This window comes from Phyllostomus discolor, chromosome 5 (assembly GCF_004126475.2).
Source record: "Phyllostomus discolor isolate MPI-MPIP mPhyDis1 chromosome 5, mPhyDis1.pri.v3, whole genome shotgun sequence".
NCBI lineage: Eukaryota > Metazoa > Chordata > Mammalia > Chiroptera > Phyllostomidae > Phyllostomus > Phyllostomus discolor.
In genome coordinates, this window is record NC_040907.2 from 165,171,775 (window position 1) to 165,192,803 (window position 21,029).

Sequence of the window (21,029 nt, forward strand, 5' to 3'; positions counted from 1 at the left end):
CGGAGAGCAATCTGCTTTATCTAGGCAATTGATTTCAATGTCCATCTCATCCCAAAACTTGACCCTCACAGCAACACCGAGAATGATATTTGACCAAATATCTGCGTACCCCTCAGCTCAGTCAAGTTTCCATGTAAAACTGACCATCACAGGTACACATCTTCCTTATTCTAGGTAATAAACAAACAGGGTGAGGAAAGAGAGGGGGAGAGATGCTAATTTTGGTCACAAAATAGCAAGCTTCATTTCCATTCTGCGGTGGGGACTCTGTGGTCAAGAGATCACAGAGAAGCCAGCAAAGCAACTGTGCCCCTCACGTGCCCTCCACCCTCTCCTGGAAGCACGAGAGACTTCAGGGAACCGCTCCGCGGCAAGCAGCTGGAGAAGAGGAGACGGACACAGTGCCTACACTGGCCCAGCACCCGGAACACCCTGAGCACAGGTTTGTTGAATGAATGAACGAACGAATGAATGAGGGAGTGAACAGTGACCGAAGGGTCCCTGCCATCCTGAGATCCATTCGGTGACTGTAAACTGAACACAAGTGTCAGATCAGAATTACAAAAGGTCGAAAACCAAGCTGCACCCTCGCGGTACCGAACAAAAGACGCCCATTACTGAGAAGGCTGGCCTATGCGCAGAATGTCTACAGGTTTCGGAAAGCTAAGCCCCTGCCTCCGCAAATGCTGACACTCTGGCCCTGCTCGGGACCCGCCGACCCTTCCTGAGCTGCTAAGTTGGTTCCCCTTTTGATTCGGCCGAACCCCAGAGAATGCCACGCCCCTCAGACCAGCTTCGGTCCTCCTCAGCTGCCCCGGTGCTAGGGGGCCACCCCCAGCCCCCACTGCTTCAGAGCTGCTGTCCTTGGAAGGGCCGGCCCAGACTTCCAGCAGCCCTGACCAATCTACTGGTCACTGCGCCTCTTTCTTTTGCAAGCTAAAAATAAGAACTGACCCCTTTCCGGGTCACACGTTTGCTGCTGAGGTCTTCCTGTGGGCTGGAAAACGAGCGTCAGAACCATGAATCTTGAGTCTCCTTCCTGGGAAACACTCTGACACTGGGCCAAGGCGCCTCCCCAGACCGAGTCTGGGGGTCCTGTCTGTGGACACGGCCGTGGCTGAGACCACGGGAAAGGTCCGGGACGCCGGGGCTTCTGTGGGCAGCTGAAGCATGTCTGCGCTTTCTTTCTTTTTTTTTTTTTAAAGAAGTTGCCTCTTTTTGGAACTTCCACCCTCTTCCTTCATCCCTATGAAAACAAATCTATTTTTGGCAGCGACATAGACTGAGCCAGATTCTCACGCTGAACAGAGGAAGGGGAGAGCAGAGGAGACGGCCGGGGCAGAGGAGGGAAGACAGGGGCTGGGGGAGGAGGGGACCTGCCCCTTCCTTGAACTCCGCCTGCCACCTGGAGCGGCACCCCAAGTGTTGAGTACAATTGCCGACGCTGAGGTGCCCCTGGTACGACATGCCCACACTCAGGGTGGGTCTGGTGGGGGTTTTAAAAGGAAAGGTGTTCTACACATGGCCACAAACTCAGCGTCAGAGGTGTGTCCCCTGGGAAAGGTGGCTGTCTCCTGCGAGGTGTGGAGGCAAGAGGATGCCTGTTACCTTGCTGACTCTGCCCCGGCCTGGCTCAGGCCGATGGCTCTGAACGCCGATTTTCAGGACACGAAGTTGACCCAGGCCCCCCGGGGGCGGGGCTTATCATTAACCTAAGGGACTAAGTAAGCAAGTACCCAGGAGCCAGCGCCATCCCGGAATCCAAACAGCAGGTCAGCGCCACCAGCCCTTCTTGCCGGGGAGTCAGACCCTCAGGGAAACCCCGCCGGGGCACAAGTGTGCAGGGTTGGCGGCCATGAGGGTTGGCAACGCCAAGGTGCCCGCGAGGGACGGGCCGGCCATCAGCCCCGAATGCTCCATCCTCGTGGCGCTGTGCTGACTGCATCCTCCCTGCCGTATCTCACCCGGGGTCTGCCGCCAGACAGTAGTGACAGCCCTCCTGCCCCCGAGCGTGCACAGGCGAGACAGGCGGAGGGAAACCGGACCTCCTTTATCCCCCAGCGGCGCATGTGCAGCTTTCAGCGTCGGCGCCAAGCTGGTCTGCCCGGTCCGTACCCGGGGCCTTGTCTCGATTCCTTCCTTGTTCAAATGTTCTTGTTTCCCAAGCCTTTTACTTGAAATTCTCAATTGCGGTCGCCCATGAAGAAATGTCTCCGGACCGCAGTTTGAAACCCTAGCCCAGGGGCTCTGCAGTAGCAAGGGGACCTGGAAATGCATAAAGCCGGAAAGAAAACAGAGCCCAGCCCCTCCCCCCTGTCAGTCTGAACCCCGCCTCTCCCCCAGGAAGCAGCCTGCGCGAGCTGGAGGACAGCTCAGTGGGTGGCAGTCGCCACCGTGGGCATCCTGGGCCCCCGTCTGCCCCACCCCCCACTCACCTGGTAGGCAGCCTGTCTCATGAACTGCTTGGCGGGCTGCTTCCAGATGGCAGGCACTGTGATGACCCATCTGACATCCGAGTTCTCGAACTCCGAGCCCGCCTGGTCGCTCAGCTCCTAAAGCCAAGCAAAGCGCCGCAGGTCAGGTGGACACAGCCGGTCCTCCGGCGGCTCCGCTGGGAACCCAGGCTTCCTGGCTGAGAACCGAACTTCCACAGCCTCCAGAGCTCGCCGGCGTCAGGGAGCAAGGGTCTGCTCCCTGCCTCCTCAGCGAGCAGGGAGCCCCCAACTCCTTCACGCACTGCATGTGAGCGCCGGCCAGAGGCCCGCAGGTCAGAGGCCTCGGGCCATTCCTAGTCACGTGACTGAGGAGGGGAAAGGGACAACCTCTCAGGCCTCAGGTTCCGCATCTGTGCAACACAGGTAATAATGCCTGGCTCCTACGGTTGTCAGAGGGACTGATACTTCTCTGAGCGCTTCCTTAGGGGGACTTCACTCTGTGTCAGACTTAGGGACTTTGCATACCCCGTCTCCGTCAATCCAGCCACGAATCCTGTTAGGGAGGGATGATAACCCCGCCCCTTTTCTACAGATGGCAAACTAAGGGCTCGCTATATTGTCTTTTTGACGGTTACGCAGGGAGAAAGTGCAGAGCCAAAATCCGGACTCAGGCGTTGACTTGAAAGGCCAGCGTCTTAACTGCGACCCGTGGTCTCCTGTCTAGACCCGTGCCTGGCCCAGGACAATGCCTAACAACGGTGGCAGCTGTCACAGTTGTCATGGTCAACTACCTCCCCGAAAGCCCAGCACATCGGGGGAGTTTTGCCAGCAGGACAGGAAGGACAGGAATGACATGACCGAAGCAAGAACGTGCTGTTCTCAGCTGCGGGTTAAGGTTAGAGCATGTGGCTAAACGGGACGAGCAGAAGCCTCCGTTTCCACCAGGTCGCCAAGGACGAGGCGTGTCTCTGGCAGAGCTCTGACTCGGTATTTCCATCTGTAACATGGGCAGAGTGGCACTGACCCATGGCATCAGTGGCAAAGTTCAGTGAGAACGCACGTGGAGCATCTGCCCCGGAGGAGACCTCCAACAAATACTGGCTCCTCCCCCTTCCCTCCCCTCCTGTGGCCACAGTCCCCAGACAAACCTGAAACCAAACCGGACACACCCTGACGCACCTCTGCGGCAGAGTGGCTCGGGAACGTGGTTTGGATAAACCAGCTGCTGGGTTTTGTTTCCTGATGAGTGTCACACTTTCCCTATTGTTTCAAACCGTTATCTTTGGGCTGACCCACCCTGTCTCTGAACTCACTTCCTCTTCACTCAGTAAACTTTACTTTTTCCTGCCTTTAAATTTTTTTTCCATTTTTAATTATGACAAAATACACAGAAAATGTACTATTTTTAAGTGTCCAGTTTGGTAGTAGTTCGTATACTCAGCACACTTTTTTAAAAAACGTGCACCAAAAACATCTCTGCTCTGGGCCAATGTGAAGCCGCCGGTTTTTTGTTTTTGTTTCTGTTTTATCTTCTTTTTTTATCACGTGCTATTTCCTTGCAGGCCTGGCCTGGCCTTCAAAAGCAGGCGAGCGTGGGGCGTGTGCTGGGAAGGAGTGTAAGCCGCCTATTACCCTGCAGACTGTCTCTGACAATAAACAGGAAGAGGCTCGGACCCTGAGTGACGGCTTCCCTCGCTTTCTGGAAAGCTGTTTGGATAAGATGTCAGGAGGAGGACAGCTTGGAGAGAGAGGGACCTGAAGTTAACTGAAGGTCTCATTATCTAGCCCTTCCTCTTGCTTTCCTTCGTGAACGAGGCTATGCCACGCGTGGGATTTCTGAGATCGGCTTTCGCTCACTCTGGTCCAACACACAACAGTCCCCTCTGAGTCCACGTGTGGGCCCTCTCACGGAGGGGGAGGGCCGAGCTCCTGCAAATCTCCCCTAGCAGCTTTTCCTCTCGGAGTGTCTTCACACGTCCCCTGCAGGGAGAAGGCGCTAGCCAGTCCCCGAGCCAGAGCCAGAGCTGCCGAGTCGGCAACCACCCACTGTGGGCTCTGCTTGACCTTCTGCCTCCTCCCTTCTGAGATGAGCTGTTCGTTCCTTTCTTCTTGGCCAACTTGGCCCAGGGTCATGGATTTTCTCAAGCCCTAAATCTTCCGTGTGGCTCCTCCTCTAAACCCAGGGCCCTGGAACATTCTCCCTCTCTCTGCTCCTTCCACTTGGTCAGACTTGCCACCTGCAGTCAGGCGGACCGGTCCCCATGTGGCCGCCTGGGTCACCCAGCGCTGAGCCCTCCCCTGGGAGCTGTGCCCTTCAGGATGACAGGGGCCCCCCTCTTGGCGCACCTTCTCCTGGGCTGCTGTGCTCTGCTGCCCCCCGGGCACAAGGGCGCTCTCCCTTCTCCAGGTCCCAGCGCCTCACCTTGCCGCAGCCTTCCCGTCTCGCCCACGTCCTTCCTTTCTGGCTCTCTCCCCTCTCCCTTTCTCGTAGAATTTTCTTCCAAGACCCACTTCGTCCCTTCCCCTGACCCACGCTTTCTTCTTCATTTTCACGTTCTCCAAATGACCCCACGGTTCTCCGAGTCTCACTCAGGGTCTCACCCTCAGGCCTCAAACAAACCTGCGGCAGGGGCTGCGTCGGCTGCTTCCACAGGGCTGCCCCCCACCCTCGGGACAGCCTCAGGACAGCCTCGGGACCACTGTGGTCTCCACCCCTCTAGTACCATCCTGTGGCCAAGGCGTTCACCCCTGCTAGAAATCCTTTGATGGCTCCCCACCACGCAGAAGTTCCTTGGCTTGGCATTCGAGGCTCTGCACAGTCTCATCCCGAGCTCACTCACAGCCCCGCTGTATCCCCAGCCTTGCCCTTCGCCAACCCCAAACTACCTGCTTCCCGTGGCTTTTTGCTACATTTTCTTTTCCCTGAACTGTTTGTGTGCTCTTCCACCAGCTTGGAACACCTGGCCTTCCAGCCGTGCTTGAGAGAAGCCCCCAACCTGCCTCCTCCAGGAAGCCTTCCCTGCTGCTCCCAACACTGAAATCTCAGTTACCCCTCACAACACTGACCCACTGACTACTGACTGCATGCTCCTGCATATCGTGTTGACTTCTACGTTGCCGGAAAATGCACAGGGTTTGGCATCTCAAAAGTACTAAAAGAAATAAAGTACTTGAATAAATGAAAGCAGTGTCAAGTTCTTACTTCTTGTCTCCCTCTAGCCCTACTTCTAGAATTCTACTCCATTCCATCCTATTCTATTCCATTCCATTTCCAGAATTCACTGGGTTTCTTCTAGTGATCATATAATACCAGATGCTTCTGAAGTTCCCAGTGGGTTTTAAATAAAGCTCAATACACAAGGCTCTTCAATCACCCGATTTGCACCCACTCAGCGCCACACCCACGGGAGGGCACGCTGCGTGGACAGCTACATTCCACTTAGAAAGTAGCCGCCTTCCGCATTCTGGGCCATCACCGCCAAGCCTTGGCGGGGTGACCCCAGGGGGCTACTCACACAGCCAGCTGCTCCCACGGCTCTGGGGCGGCGGTGGTGGGGAGTGGAGGAGGGGGAGAAGGAGGGACAGCAGCCATCACTCATGCCAAGTGTTTGTTCCATGCCAGCCAAGGAAGGCACTTCGGGGCTATTATTTCATTCGCTGTCGGAGGACCCCCCGAGGCACAGTTACCGCCCCGCCTCCCCCTTCAGGTCAGGACCGTGGGTGCGGGAGGCACTGAGCACCTCGCCCAAGGTCACGCAGGTGCTACACGCGTCTCCTGCCTTTCTTTTCGTTTTGTTTTTAACTGAGATGTGTTTCACACACCATGACAGTTCACCCTTGGAGAGTATACAATTCAGCGAGTTTTAGACTATTCGCACGGTTTCTGCACATAGCGCCGCTACCTAATTCCATCACCCGTACCCTTTAGCAGCAACTCCCCATTCCCTCTCCCCCCACCGCCCCCCCCCCCAGAACCACTATCTACTTTCTTGTCTCCATGGAGTTGCTTATTCCGGACCTGGAGTATAAACGGATCATACAATACGTGACCTTTTGTGCCTGGCTTCTTTCGCTTAGCATGATGATCTCAAGGCTCATCCGTGCTGGAGCACGGAGCGGTACTTCCTTCCGTTCCATGGCTGAGTAACGTTCCACTGTGTGGGCAGACCCCATTCGGTTACCCATTCCTCCACCGACGGACATGTGGGTCGTCTCCACTTTGTAGTTACTATGAGCGGTGCTGCTACGCGCATTCAGGTACAAGTGTTTGCGTGAGTACGTGTTCCCGTTTCTCCTGGGTACACACCAAGGAGTGGGATTGCCGGGTCCTGTGATGACGCTGTCTCAGCTCTCGAGGACCTGCCGGGCTGTTTCCATGGTGGCTGCACCATTTCTGCCCCGCCCCCCCCAGCCCCCCCCCCCCCAGCAGTTAGGAGCACAGCCACCTTTTCTCCCTCCAGGCACCCTCGGGGGCTAATGCACCGCCCACCACAGGCACTGCCACGTGACCCACCTTCAGCGCCTGCTCCTTAAAGTATTGCAGGGCGTAAGCAAAGATTTCCAGGGCTTTGATTTTCTTGCCATTTGCTGCCGTCAGGTCTGTCTCCAAGGTGAGGTCCTGCCAGGAAGAGGAGAATGAAACAGTAAGAAGGCAAAGGAGAGACATGCTTTCTGGCTTTGAAAATGGCTACACAGAGCTCTGGGGACACTGGTGAGCCATATCCGTGTTTCCCACTGTTTGAGGGGCACACTAGGATGGGGGGTGTCCCCCCAAAACAGGCCTGGAGGTATACTCCTTGTCCTGCATAGGAGGCCCTGGCTGTTCCTTTCAGCCCCAGCTCCACTTCTCCCTCTTCTCTCTCTCTCCCTCCTCTCCCTCTCTCTCTCTCTCCCCACCTCCAGATCCTCTGGGAGCCAGGTTTCAGGGCAGCGACAGAGTCCAGGAACTGAGCAGGGCAGCAGACACCACGGCCAGTGTGACCTGCATACTATTTCCACTGGCAGACACACAGGGTCACCCTCAGGAGCGCCCCAGCAGAGGCTTACATAATCACGTCAACTCACTAACACGCATGATGCCAAACAGACCTGAAGCTTCCATCCCCCAGCGAGCTGCCACCCGAGCCACCAGAATAGAAGAGCTCCTATTTTAGGGCGTTTGCTGCCTGATCGGCTGGGAGCCCAGCATCACGGCCTCCCTTCCACCGCCAGAGGCTACTAAGCGCAGTCCTTGGGGTGGAGGATGCTCTGCGAAATGCTGTATGGGCTGAAGTCATTAAACAATGACAAGAAACGTCCCTGCAGAGTGGGGGTGGGTGGAGAAAGCCCCCAAGCATCCTGGAACCAACAGGCTGGTTACCACCAAGAAAAAAGAATCAGTAAGGCCTCCGGATGGATCCCGGCTGGGTGATTAGGCTTTGGAGTGCGAAGGTGCATCAAGCTGCTGAACCAGCCTTGTGAGGCCTGCCAGTCATCCTGACCCATCTGCACAAGCTCCTCCTCCCAGCCAGCGGCTTCCTGCCCCTGATGCTCACTCAGTAAAGACACCCCAGCTTTTGGGCAGCGGCTACAGGGCTCAGAAATGCGGCCGAGCACCAGGAAGCCGCAGGCTCAGAATTTTAAAAATTCAGATTGAAAAAACTCCTGTGTGTCCACCCACGCAAGCTGAAATTCAGCCCCGAGCCCTGGCAGGTGAAGTGGGAAGGATGCCTTTCTAAGCAGAAGCCGGTCTGCTTCGCAGAGCGACAACCACACCACGAGCACAGAGCCCTGGAAAGTGGGGGGCTGTGTGCCGGGTTTCCCCCTAATATTTGTTTTGTCACCTGCAAGCATGGAGTGTCGACACGTGAAAGCAACGACAACGGGAGCCGGCGAGAGACCAGAACGGAGGCGGCACCAGCACGGTTCTAGAGCTCTGTGTATTTTGGTTCCTTCAGCCCTTACAAACCCCCATGAAGGAGGCACCATCGGTGCGTCCATTTCACAGATGAGGCAAAATGAGGCATGGAGAGGTTAGGGACTTGGATTAAGTATCCGGACAGTGGCAGAGGCAGGATTTAAACCCAGGGTGTCTGTCCCAGATTCCTGGTCTTAAACACTTTCACCACCCTGAATCTCCAAGTACTGAGGATTAAGGAAAAGACCCAGGAGGCTCGAAGGAGAAGCCCTCACCGCCCTTAGATACCTCACAGAACTCGGGCACGCTGGGGGCAGATCTGCTGGGGGAGTGGGGCCGCCAGCCACTGAGCAGCTGACTTCCTGAGCTTCCCCCTTTCCCAGGCAAGGGGTTAATGGGCCAGTTGTGACTTCTGAATGGGTCAGTTCACAGCCACCGCCCTTATCCCCCCACATGTCCCCATCCCCAAGTCCCTCCTTCGGGGTTCCCTGTTCTCCCAACAATCCCGCAACTGAAGGGGATCTCCTGGCACGGAGTCCACAGGCCCCAGGCCCCTGCCCCAGCCAGCGACCACTCTGACTGGTCAGTTTCCAAGGCAAACAAGTCGTTAAATGTGCCGAGCATCTCGCTGCCCGCGTGCACGTCAGAGGGGGCTACGTGGTCCATGGAAGTGCTGGGTGCTCCAGGTTACTGCTCAGATCAAGGCAAATGGACATGGATTTCTGCTTGGGACAGACTGGAGGGCCCCCTGGGGTGGAAGGACCCGCCCTCACAAGCCCGGAGGAGCCCCGGCTGTCCACTGCAGAGGACTCGGGGTGGGGGCAGGGAGAGGCTCGCTTACCCCAGTGGTATGCAGCTTCATCTTGAACCTCTCCAGGTACAGCCACTGCTTGGCCTCGTTGGGATCCAGGTCGTGGTAGAAGTCCCTGGCGGCGTACCCGAAGCTGTGGAACTTCCTCTCGGGGGTCAGCAGGATGGTGGTCGGGGTCTTCTGGTTGGACACCCCAGGGTCACCTCCTTCCCATCGCCTGCCACCGAGGGAAGGCAGAGGGTATGGCACCTTCCTTTGAAATCCCAGGGGAATGCCCCAGGGCCGGAGAAGGCAGAGGTGCCAGCCGGTGGGGCAGGGAGAAGAAGGCAGGGCTCAGGAGGGACTTGGGGGGGTGACTTGGACTTGGAGATGAGGACACCACAGGCTGCTCAGAGGTGGGCAAGCACAGGGCATGAGTGTGAGGGTTAAAGAACAAGAGAGCACACGAGAAGATTGTATCTACACATAGGAAGTGTGAGAAACGAGTTTGGGGAGGTGGGAGGTGGGGCACCAGAGACTCTGCGGGAAGGCCATGGCCGGACAGGGGAGCCAGTGTTGGCACTGGGCAGACCAGAATCTTCACGGGCAGCTGGTCACACGTGGGCGGGGTGCATGGGAGGGCTTGCGGGCTGCTGTGTGCACGGGGTGGGACAGGGAGCTTCCTCAGCACAGAGCTCGCCCCAGGAGGCCCAGGCCACCGCCAGGGGGACCTTTGGGGTTCACTGGCTCTGTCTCAGGCACAACGATGCTTCCTGCTGTGGCCACTGCCAGCCCATGGCTTTTCTTCACCTGGAAGAACTGGCACCTTCCCTTGTGCTTGTGTTCGCTCCGTGCTCAGCACTTGACCAGAAATCTCGTTTCATTTGCACTTTGTACTTTGCACTTTGCACAGGGACTGTCATCACCCCCATTCCACAGGTGGGGAGACTGAGGTTTGGAAGTTTTAGCAATTGCTCAAGGCCACACAGTAAGTGTCCACCGCAGACACCCTGTTAGGCGGGCACCTCTCCTCCAGGCTGCAGGCTGACCTCGCCCGGGACAGGTTTCAAACATGCCACCCATGCCCCTCCCCAGACCAGCTAAGTGGGAATTAAACCGATGCTTTTACAGACCACGGATTTGGAGCCCAGAGATCAAAAGTGGCTTGCCCAGAGTGGCACAGTGAGTCTGGGCTGAGTTGGGCCAGAATCCAGAAGCCACCAGAGTGCCATTCACCTGCTCCTTGAACTAATCCACCGCCCCGTCCCCGGTCCCCCCACCAAGTGTCCCAGGTGCAGGGGCCCCTCCCGGTCCGCAGCCCTCACCTCATCACGTGAATGCACTCTGGCTCCTTGGTGAAGCTGTAGGCGTAGCCGCTAGACGTGGTCCCAAAGTCGATGGCCACCACCACGAGAAACGTGGGCTGCTCCGAGACATTCGGGTCGGCATCGTTCTGCAGATACATCGAACAAGATGAGGGTGGGGGCCACACCGGGCCTTCAGGAAGATACCCCAGGCGGTCCCAGCCTGCCCAGCCACCACAGAGGACAATCCGAGTTCTGGCGCAAGCCCTGGGGAGAGGGCAGGCCGGCCTCAGCGCAAGCAGGTGCCCCTAAATGAAGGGCCACGCCCCCCGGGCAAGGGCACCCGCCTTTAGCTCGTCTCCACTCCCTTTATCAACTGAACATGAGCTCCACCATCAGGGCCGGAAGCCCAGGGGCTCCCTGAATGGCACGATCTTCCTCCCACTGTCCCCCCAAGTCCCTGTGCAGACATCCTGCCACTGGCCGAGGGCTTTACTGGCTGTGCCCTGGGCGCCTCCCAGATGACCACTCCACCTGCAAGGGTGTGTCATGCCCGGGAGCAGGGGTCCTCCTACCGGGGACCCTGCCTGGCCCATCACAACCACACAGGACTCTGGTGGGTCCTGTCCCCTCAGGGCCCCGAGCCATTCTTCGTCTGCCAAGGAACTGGGCCAGACCACTCCAGGTTTCCAAGCTGTTTTTTTAAAGCACTGTAGACTTTTTTTGTTTTAATACTCATAGAACAAAAAATGATCAAAGCAAGCAATTTGGGGTTCTGAGCGCACTGGTTAGAGCTGGGGGGTGAAAGTCCCCCCATCTAGCCTCTCATTCTGCCCCCCATTGCCACATGCCCAAAGGGACCTTGGAGCCCTTACGGGGAACGTTCAGGGTGCACGGGACCTGGCCACTGGTGACCGAGCCTCTCAGTCTTCCCAGGAGTGAAGGTGCAAGACTTTCCATGTAAATCCAGGCAGCTCTGGGAAAACCAGGATGAGCTGGCGCCCCTCCCTAGCAGGGCTCCCTCGTCCTTCTCAGAGGGGTCTTGCTGGGTCTGAGCAGCCCCTGCAAAGCCGCCCTCTTCTTCCGGCCCTGTTCTCTGGCTGGGTCCATGTAAACCCCTTGCATGGCTGCCCACACTACCCGCCCATTCAGGGTGGGGCAGGGCGGGAGCCACAGCCGGGTCCCCAGCATCCTTGTTGCAGGTACTTGCCTGCACAGGCCTCCTCTCCCAGGCTAGCTGTTGCAGAAGCGATTACACAGCCACAAGGTTTTGAACATGGCAGTGAACTGCAGTCGACAGAGCCACTGGCTCTCACTGACTCACCAGCTGGATGTGGCTGCTTCCTTCCGAGGAAGAAAAGGTGTCTCGCACCCTCTGAGCCCCGCATCACTAAAGGGCTGCTCCCCTGGGCCTGCTCCCGCTGCCCAACCAGGCCCATGGTGGGAAAGCCCAGCCCCAGCCACACCAGGCCGAGGGTGGGAAAAGGACTGGGGAGGGCTCAGCACCTCCCGAGTGTGAGCACCATTTGGTACTGGTGTCAGCACCGTTTCATCCCATGAACATGAGGGGCTGGCTGCTCGGTAGCCTCATGAGAGCAGACCCAGAAAGTCAAGGTAATCGGCACACACTCGCACACACAGGTACACATTTCTTACCACGATATGGGAAGGGGACAGCGGCGTGATCCCTGTGTCCCCAAGACTCCGGGCTGGAGATGAATATGCAGATGTGGGGGCCGTCTCTGGAAAAAGAAACACAAGATTGGCTCCTCAGAGGAGGGACAGGCTGGCCCAGGGAGCAGGCACGGGGCTGCGTGGCTTTGCTCCTACAGGCACGGTTGCCTCTGCAAAGCCGGCGGACAATGTGGTAGGCAAGGCTGACCCCAGCCACGAAAGGGAAGCTGTCCACACCCCCTTGCATTTAGTACTGGAAACTTGACCAAACACATCTTTTTCTCCCAGGGACCAGCAGACCTCTCACTGTGTGCCACCCAACGCCCACTTAGCAGAAATGCTGCCCAGGCCCCAAATCACCTCTCCTTCTGGCTCCTGCCCTCTCTGGGGCCAGCTCTTAACCCAGCCTCCGTTACGGACCAGAGGCGCCGTATCCCCTAGGGAGGATGCACAAGCCTTTATGTGCGTGTTCTTGGAAGAGTACCCACAGCCCTCCGGTTCCCAGGGGTGCGGGACCCCACACCCACAAAATTAACAACCGCTGTCGTAGGAACGTAGGACAGGAGAGCACCTTCCAGAAGGCACTCCCTTGCTTAGCAGAGGCATTGCCTCCTGCCTCTCTCCCGCACGAAGCCTCACCAGAACAGAGGCCTCAACCTCTCCAGGGACCCTGTAAGAAACCCCGCAGCACAAAGACGGGTAGACTGGCATTCCTGGACCCCGAAGACGGGGTCCCACGACAGATTCCAGATCAAACCGGAGAAGGGCCAACAGCTAAGAAGCACCAACATCATCCTGCCGACCGCCCCACTGTTCCTGCTGTTCCTCAGGCCCAGACATGTGTCCTGAAACGCCGACACAGCCCAGTGGCTCTCCCCCAGGGGTGCGTACCCAAGGAGAGGTGGTCACTCGGTCCCTGGTCAGTGCAGCAGGCTCCATGCTGCTGTCCCTGCCCGCCGCCCAGGACTGGCAGGGCCTGCAGTGGGAGCACATCAGGAATTGTGGGCTCCCACTGCGGAGACCGTGCCAGACTCTGGGCACCTACAGAGGCCAGGCGCCATCCGGGCATTCTGCAAATACTGCTCCACTCAGTACATACAGACCTAGCGGCTGGAAGGAACACAACGGGCAATCTGCTAAAACAAAACTTGTGTTCAAGGACACCCAGATACCTCACTATCTGAGAAAGGCCTGCCTGCTTCCAGAGGAGACTGGGAGTGGCCCCCTCTGCCCCTGCTGTCCATCACCTGGGTTACTCCCACCCGCTTACTGATTCGTTTTTCCTGCTTGGTGAGAACTCAAATGGTAACACGACAGTGGGTGCCAAGCGGGCTGAGGGGCTGCAATGAATCGTGGGAGCGTGAATGTGAAGCTTCAGTTCTGCACAGCCACTTCCCCTCTCTGCAGGCGTATGGCCCCCTCCGGATGAGGCTCAATTCCGACCTCAGGGGGAAAGGTGCAGGGGCAAAAAAAAAAAAATCAACTTGCTGGGCAAAGGACTTAAACAGGCATTTATTTCCCTGAGGAAGATAAGCACGTGAAAAGATGGGAGCCGTTACTAGAGAAATGCAAAGCCAAGCCACAATGAGACACCGTCTGACACCCACCTGCGTGGCTGTCACAAGGAAGCAACAGAAAGGAGGAACGCTGGCAGGGATTGGACAGACGGGAGCCCCTGTATGTAGCTGGTGGGGTGCAAAACGGCACGGCCACCGGGGAAGGGTTTGGTGGCTCCTCAGAAAGTCACATGTAGCATTACCATATCACCCAGCAAGTCCACTCCTAGTGATCTACCCAAAATAACTGAACATGGGGAATCAGCCCTGGCTGGTGTGGCTCAGTGGATAGAGCGTTGGCCTAGGAGCCAAGGGGTCACAGGTTTGATTCCCAGTCATGGTGCATGCCTGGGTTGGGGGCCAGGTCCCCAGTTGGGGGCATGTGAGATGGATATATCTCTTGCACATTGATGTTTCTCTCCTTCCTTTTCCCCTCCCTTCCCCTCTCTCTAAAATTAAATAAAATCTTTAAAAGAAAAGAAAGAAAATGGGGATTCAAACAGATACTTGTATGTGAATGTCATTGCATGCATTCACAGTAACCAAAAAGTAGAAGCAACCCCAGTACCCATCCATAGATGAACGGATAAACAAAACGTAGTGGATTCATACCATAGAATATTATTCAGCTATAACAAGAAATAAAATTCTCCCATATGTCACAACATGGATGCATCTAGAACACATTATGCTAAGTGAAACAACTAGACACAAAAGGGCAAATATTGCATAATTCCACTGATACGGAATATCTATTATAGGCAAATTCAGAGAGACAGAAAGTAGATTAGAGGTTACCATGGGCTGGGGGGAGGGCGGAACGAGGTGCGCAAAATTTCTGTTTTGGGCAATGAAACAATTTTGGAAATAGATAGTGGTAATGGTTGCACAATACTGCCTGTAATTAATCCCACTGATTTTTACACTTAAAATGGTTACAATGGCAAATTTTTACATTTTATATATAACATATATTTTTTTTACTTTACCACAACAAATATTTTGTATTAAGAAAAGTCAACTTGCACATCGGAGCGGGGAAGCAAGTTTCAACTCCTGCTGAATATTAGCGCCCACAGCTCGGTGTCCTGCGAGCAGGACGGAGCTGCAAGCAGACCGCCTGGCCCAGCCTGCCGAACTCCACCTTGTCTGCTAACCTCCTGGATCGAGGGCGCCCACTTCCACTAAAGCGGGGGGCATTCAGCCTCTCCACTAGGGGGCCCAGCCAGAGGGTCCTTCCCACCTGTTGGGGAGAAGCCTGCCCTGCCCACGGGCCGTGGGGCAGCCAGCAGGGAGGTGCCATCCTGCCCTGGGAGCCGCCCTCTCTCCACCTGCTACCTGGAAAGCCTACGGCCATGTGTCCGCATTTGCACAGAAGGTCTTGGAAGAAACCAAATGTCTAATTGCCCAGAAAATCTGGTGTTGGCAATTAGCAAACAAGTCATTATCTGCAGACGAACCATCCACCCTGCTGTCTGCTTGGTTCTCATTATCCCGTCACTCGGCCCTCTCAGGGCATGGTCCACTGGCTTGCAAAATAGCATGTGTTGGGCCGCACAGGCCTGGGGCCCCAGAGGACTCTGGGATACGTGAGGGCAAGAACCAAGGATCTCTGGGGTTCTCCCTGTGCTTCCCTCCCCGTCTGTCTCTGTTCAGCACAGAATAAATCATCTGACTTGCTGAGCACTCAACCAGGCCAAAGAGCAACTGAACTTCATGGACTTCTTCCGTCAGAAATTAAAATGCAGCCACGCTGTGCAATGACTTAAAACTGATCTGCAGAGTAACATTTTTATAGATACATGAATATCACGCACACCCACATCTACAGCTCTGTACACCCCAAACCGAGGATAACTCACCACTTCATGTACATCAACCCATCACAGGAATACACAAAGCCTACAGTGGCAACTCTGTTCTCGAGCTAGTATTTCTTTATTTAGCTAAGTGGTGCTCAAAAATTCTCGGGGAAAAGAATATGGAAAAACCTACTTTAGCCCCGGATGGGTACAGAGAGCTTTTGGTGCGCTATTAGCCCCAGCCAAGCCTGAGAGCTCCCATTTGAGAAGCAAGTGATGAGAAATAAACACAACATTACGTTCATCTCAGAAGATTTGACAGATCTGTGCTGAGACACAACAGGAGGGAGTTGCTGCATGAAATGTTCAGACGTACAAAGGGCATGCTGTGTGTTCGGGCTACAGTGACACAGAGGCCATTGCCCGCTGTGAGCGGTTCAGACTGCCATTAGCCGTGGCTCTGGGCAAGCTTCTCTATAAAGCCAGCACAATAGCATCGGCCCCGCGACGGCTCCCACCTACGCGACATTCCACTTCAGTGCTCACGGGCTGACTTGGGCACATCGGGAGGAGAAGAGGAAGGCGAAAGAAAAGCCTGAAGAGAATGAAAGTTTTTAGAGCACAGGCTCCCAGGACAAAAGGAAACTGAGGGAAAGAAATTGAGACCCGTCTCTGGAGGTGGGGAGAAGAGACTGGAACAACGAGAAATGAAAGGAAAACGCTTCACCAGGGAGTGTAGTGGAGGGCAAAGCCAAAAAACATCTGGGGGTTTTTAAAGAAATACTTAACTCTACTGCTTCAATGAGAGTAGGCAGACTCTTAAAGCATCTCACCTTTCAAGAACTAAGTTACCCCGATACGCAGTAACACAGAGGGGTTTGATGATTTCACATCAAAAAATTGGAAAAACACTGACCATCTGAGGAATGCCAACAATCATGGTTACAATAGAGAGAAAACACCCTGATGCTTTCTGATAAACCAACAGAAAATACTGGTCAGGTCTCTATTGCTATTAATTTTAGCTAATTTAACATCAGTTCTGTCTTGTATATGCATCGTGCCATCTTTTCCAGTTTAGTGTGTATGACAATGAATTGATGAAGCTGTTTCTAGGTTGACTCTTAGCTTGGGACCCACCCACTCCCCCTGAATATATCACTTTTTAAATAATGTTTGCAGCAAAAGGGGTACAGAAACAAAAGAAAATATTTTTGCAGCAAAGCAGAGGATATAAATGCATACAAGCGTAAGTCTCTTGCCGCGGGATGTTTTTTAGAACCCCAAAAGAGTTTGGCTCGTCAGGGTAAAACCCAGCACTTGCCTCTGCGGCGTAAGAATGGAAAGGCAGACCTCCGCTGGGCTCCTGCTATAGAGGGTGATGCATGTAAAACTCAAGTCGCATTTCATTTGCTACGGGCTCCACCGGCTTTAATCAAAGCAGATGTTCCCCAAATAAAAAACGGTCTTGACAGGAGTCTGTGAAAGACAGCCATAACTCAGGAACTTGCTTGTTGCTCTTCTCTGCTGGAGACATTAGTCAGCAAACGGCCGTGAGAAGAATCGTAGACTTTCTGAGATACATAAAATCGATCTTGTTCCATAAATGTTAACATTGTAAAGGATGAAGACAGAACCATCGGCCTGCCTTTGTTCTACGAGGGCTCCAGGCCCCTGTGAAAGCACAGGTGGCCTCTACTGTGGTGGCGCCCCAGCTTTGCCAAGCGGGCCTCCTTGCTAACTCTCAGGTGGATGCGTCTACCAAATAAATGGCCAATCTCAGAAGGATTTTTAAGGTCTGGTCCCTATGCTTTAAAAAAAATGCAAAATATATTTTCATTCCTTTTCTCTCCTTCTGGCTCTGACATGACCGGTATTTGCTGACGTGCCTAAAATCAGGCTCACTGGAAAAAGCTCTCCGTGATTCTCTCTCCTTACATGCCCTCCCTGCAGTGTCGTTTCTGAAAATTGATCAGCTCAAGGTCATGTGTAGGTTACTGGCAAGTACCTTTTAAAAAGGAAAATAAAAAAATTTTATTGCCCTATAACGGGCTGCATGGCTAGCTGAACTAATGCATTATTACTGTAAGCTGAACTTCCATTTCAGTAAATAATTTATGGATTTTTTTTTAATCAGCATGGTTGAAAGTAAATGGAAATTTTATTGCACGGACCGGGAGACCCTCCTGGCTACAAAGAAGGCTGAGTGTGAAACAGCTGCTCTCCAAATGCTAAATAATAGTTATGGAAATGAGCGTTTGCAAGGGCAGAAACCACGGCAGTGGGCACGGCCAGAGTGGGGGCGGTGCCTGGCCCATCCTGACCCTGGGCAGCATGTTCCAGTTACCACTCTCCCCAGATGGTTTAGGAGATGAGATGCCCCAGTGAGGGAGCTGGGGCCGCTGGGGTTCCCCAGAGACCGTGAGATCCCCAAGCCCTGCCATCCTAGATGCTGAGGAGGGCAGTTCACGGTCGGTCTCAACCACAGCTTCCCATGCACATGTGTGTCCAGGCAACCATTGGGGGAGGTGAGAACATGTTTCCATAGGTCTTCCCACTAATTTTCACGAATTGTATTCAGCAAACAGGAAGCCCCTGACCACGCGCACCCAGCACTTGGAGGAGCTTCACCAGCTCGCCCTACACAGAGCACTAAGATACTTCTGTCCACTTCTGGCTTCTCTGCCATGGACTCTGGGTCCATAAGCGCAGGGTCGTGTCTTCTCCCTTCATCTCTGACTCCTCAGCTCCCCACATGTCATGGGCGCTCGATAAATGTTGGGCGGATGAACGGACACATGGAAGGAAGGATGGATGCATGTGTGCGTGGATAGATGGGTGGGGGGTGGGTTGATGGTTATGTGAGTGGATAGATAGATGGGTGGGTGGATGAATGGGTAGATGTTTTTACATGTGCTCCAAAGCAGACTCAGTAATTATCCAGACTTGGAGGGTTCTGAGGTCTTTCCCAGCTGAGGCAGTACATGCATAATGAGTTGGTGTATCAGTAACACACATGCTGAGTTCCCTCCAACAACACGAGATCAGCTCTCAACTCACGGAGACCTGCCTCTCTCCTCAGAGGTCTCCTCCGGGCAGTGCAGCCCCTTTGCTCAGGGCAACCACCAAGGCTCCCGGACAGGAGATTTTCTCCATTTCTCCCTCCCTCCCTTCTCACTGCATCCCCAAGTCCTGTTCTTCCTCAAAGAGATTCCTAGCATGCCTCATGCTCCCCCGATCCTCTGCAAGCTCAGATCCTGCGGAGCCTTACCTGGGCTCATGCACAGCTTCCCCCTCAGGCTCCCTGGACCCTTACCTGGGCTCATGCACAGCCTCCCCCTGCTCAGGCTCCCTGCCCCACTCCGAGCTGTGCCCTGCCCCAGTCAGAGCCACCTGGTCAAACCGAAGTCTGCTCATATTTATTACTCAGCCTTGCTAGGGCCTTCGACTCCCACGCCCCACAGGAGGAAGCCCAGCACACGGCTGGGGCCTGGGCCCCTAGAAGGCCCGCACGCCTCCCTCTGCACCCGCATCTCTCTCCATTCCCCCCAGCCCCGGCCAGGCCAAATCCTTTCACAGACCCTGGAACATCCAGGTTTCTCCAATAAACAACAACAAAATATATATGTACACATGTATACACACACACATGTAATATGGAGAAGACAGAGGGGAAACTATAGATTAGAGGTTCTCAAACTTGAAAGTGCATCAGGATCACCCAGAGCACTTGTTCAATCAGACTGCTGGCCCCACCCCCAAAGTTTCTCCTCCAATTGGTCTGGGACAGCAGGAAATCTGCATTGCTAATGAGCGCCCAGGCCACCTGGATTGCCATTGGACAGAGGGCCATGGCTTAAAGCACGGAACAATTGCAGCCACCCTGGTGCACAGACCTCTAACAGATCACGGTTCAAATGAACAGAAAAAACTGCATCTATGAGAGCACTGGAAATACAAACACTGGCTAGATATTGACAACATTAAGGAATTATTGTTAATAGTGAAGTTATGAAATTTTTAAGAGTCATTCTCTACACATACATTCTGAACTATTTACAGATGAAAACAATATGATCTGATAATGTATCCAACATTTATAAAGAATTTACAAAACTCAATGACAAAAAACAAACGACCCAATTAAAAAATGGGCAAAGGACCTGAACAGACACTTCTCCAAAGAGGACATACAGAGGGCCAACAGACATATGAAGAGATGCTCAGTGTCACTAGTCATCAGAGAAATGCAAATTAAAACCACAATGAGATGTCACCTCACACCTGGCAGAACGGCTGTCATCAATAAATCGACAAACGAGTGCTGGCGAGGGTGTGGAGAGAAGGGAACCCTCTTAAAATGTTGATGGGAATGCAGTTGGTGCAGCCACCGTGGAAAGCAATATGGAGATACTTCAAAAAATTAAAAATGGATCTGCCTTTTGACCCAGGGATCCCACTTCTAGGAATATATCTGAAGGAACTGAAAACATTAATTCAAAAGAACATAAACACCTGCTATTGTCACTGTAGCATCATTTACACTCACCAAGCCATGGAAGCAGCCCAAGTGCCCGTCAGTGGATGAGTGGCTAAAACAACTATGGGACATTTACACCATGGAATACTACCCAGCTCTAAAAAAGAAAAAGTTTTACCCTCTGCAACAGCATGGGTGGACCTGGAGAACATTGTGCTAAGTGAAATAAGCCAGGCGGGGAAAGACAAACACCATATGATTTCACTCATGTGTGGAATCTAAGAAACAGACTGAACCAACAAGGAAAATGGAGGCAGACTCACAGAGAGCCAGGGTGACAGCTAAGGGGCGGGGGCTGGAAGTGGAGGGGCTGAGGAAAATGGGCTCATGGACAATAGTGTGGTCATTGCAGGGGGTGGTATAAGGGGACTAAATGGTAATAAAAAATACAATAAGAATTTTTTTTAAAAAAAGGAACAATGATGCCTAGGATTTGCATCAAAATAATATAGGAGGGGAGGGGCAGAGATTAAACAAGACTGGCTGCACATTGGTGGGGACTGAGAGTGGTGAGAGACTCCTAGGGGCTCAATGTTTTCTTGGTCCAGTTTTTGGATGCTTTACATCTTCCACAGTAAAGGAGCTGCTATTTTAACGTAGCTTCCTGGCTTCAGGGGGACAGGACGGTAGAGTGGCACCTCGGTACTTAGCGATGGTCACTCGTCCCGGAACTCAGGCCGAGCGCCGAAACCCACGAGTCTGCAGCAGGCCAGGCCACCAGTGCCCACACACTCGCTCTCGTGCGGCAGCACCGTGACTCACACACGTCCCGTCCCGGCAAGTGCAAGGAGTCCCGGGCAAGTGCCGAGTGCTGAAACCTTTTCCTCATCAAAACGGGATGAGAACAGACAGGGCTTGGCAAGTTCTGAAGCCGCCGAACTTCAGAACTGGTTCTGAAGGTTTGACTGTATTTTTCCCACCCAGGGCACAGGGCAGGCCCTCCAGGCGTATTTGTCAAAGGAAGGATCAAACCGATAAGAACTAAACCCATACAGTGTGGACTGTAGAAACCTTGGGAACGTTCCAGACCCG

At 54.1% G+C, this 21,029-nt stretch overlaps 1 protein-coding gene across 4 annotated transcripts in view; it reads right to left on the reverse strand.

The window, feature by feature from the left end:
* Positions 1–21,029, reverse strand: part of HSPA12A (heat shock protein family A (Hsp70) member 12A) — a 132,495-nt gene that overhangs the window by 17,557 nt on the left and 93,909 nt on the right. For all 4 annotated transcript variants that reach the window (XM_036027368.1, XM_028513593.2, XM_028513594.2 and 1 more), the window contains 5 exons: positions 12,082–12,167; positions 10,447–10,574; positions 9,173–9,359; positions 6,949–7,053; positions 2,436–2,552 (listed from right to left, as the gene is read on the reverse strand). In XM_036027368.1, coding sequence (XP_035883261.1) covers positions 2,436–2,552; positions 6,949–7,053; positions 9,173–9,359; positions 10,447–10,574; positions 12,082–12,167 — 623 coding nt within the window. The remainder of the gene's footprint in view (positions 1–2,435; positions 2,553–6,948; positions 7,054–9,172; positions 9,360–10,446; positions 10,575–12,081; positions 12,168–21,029) is intronic.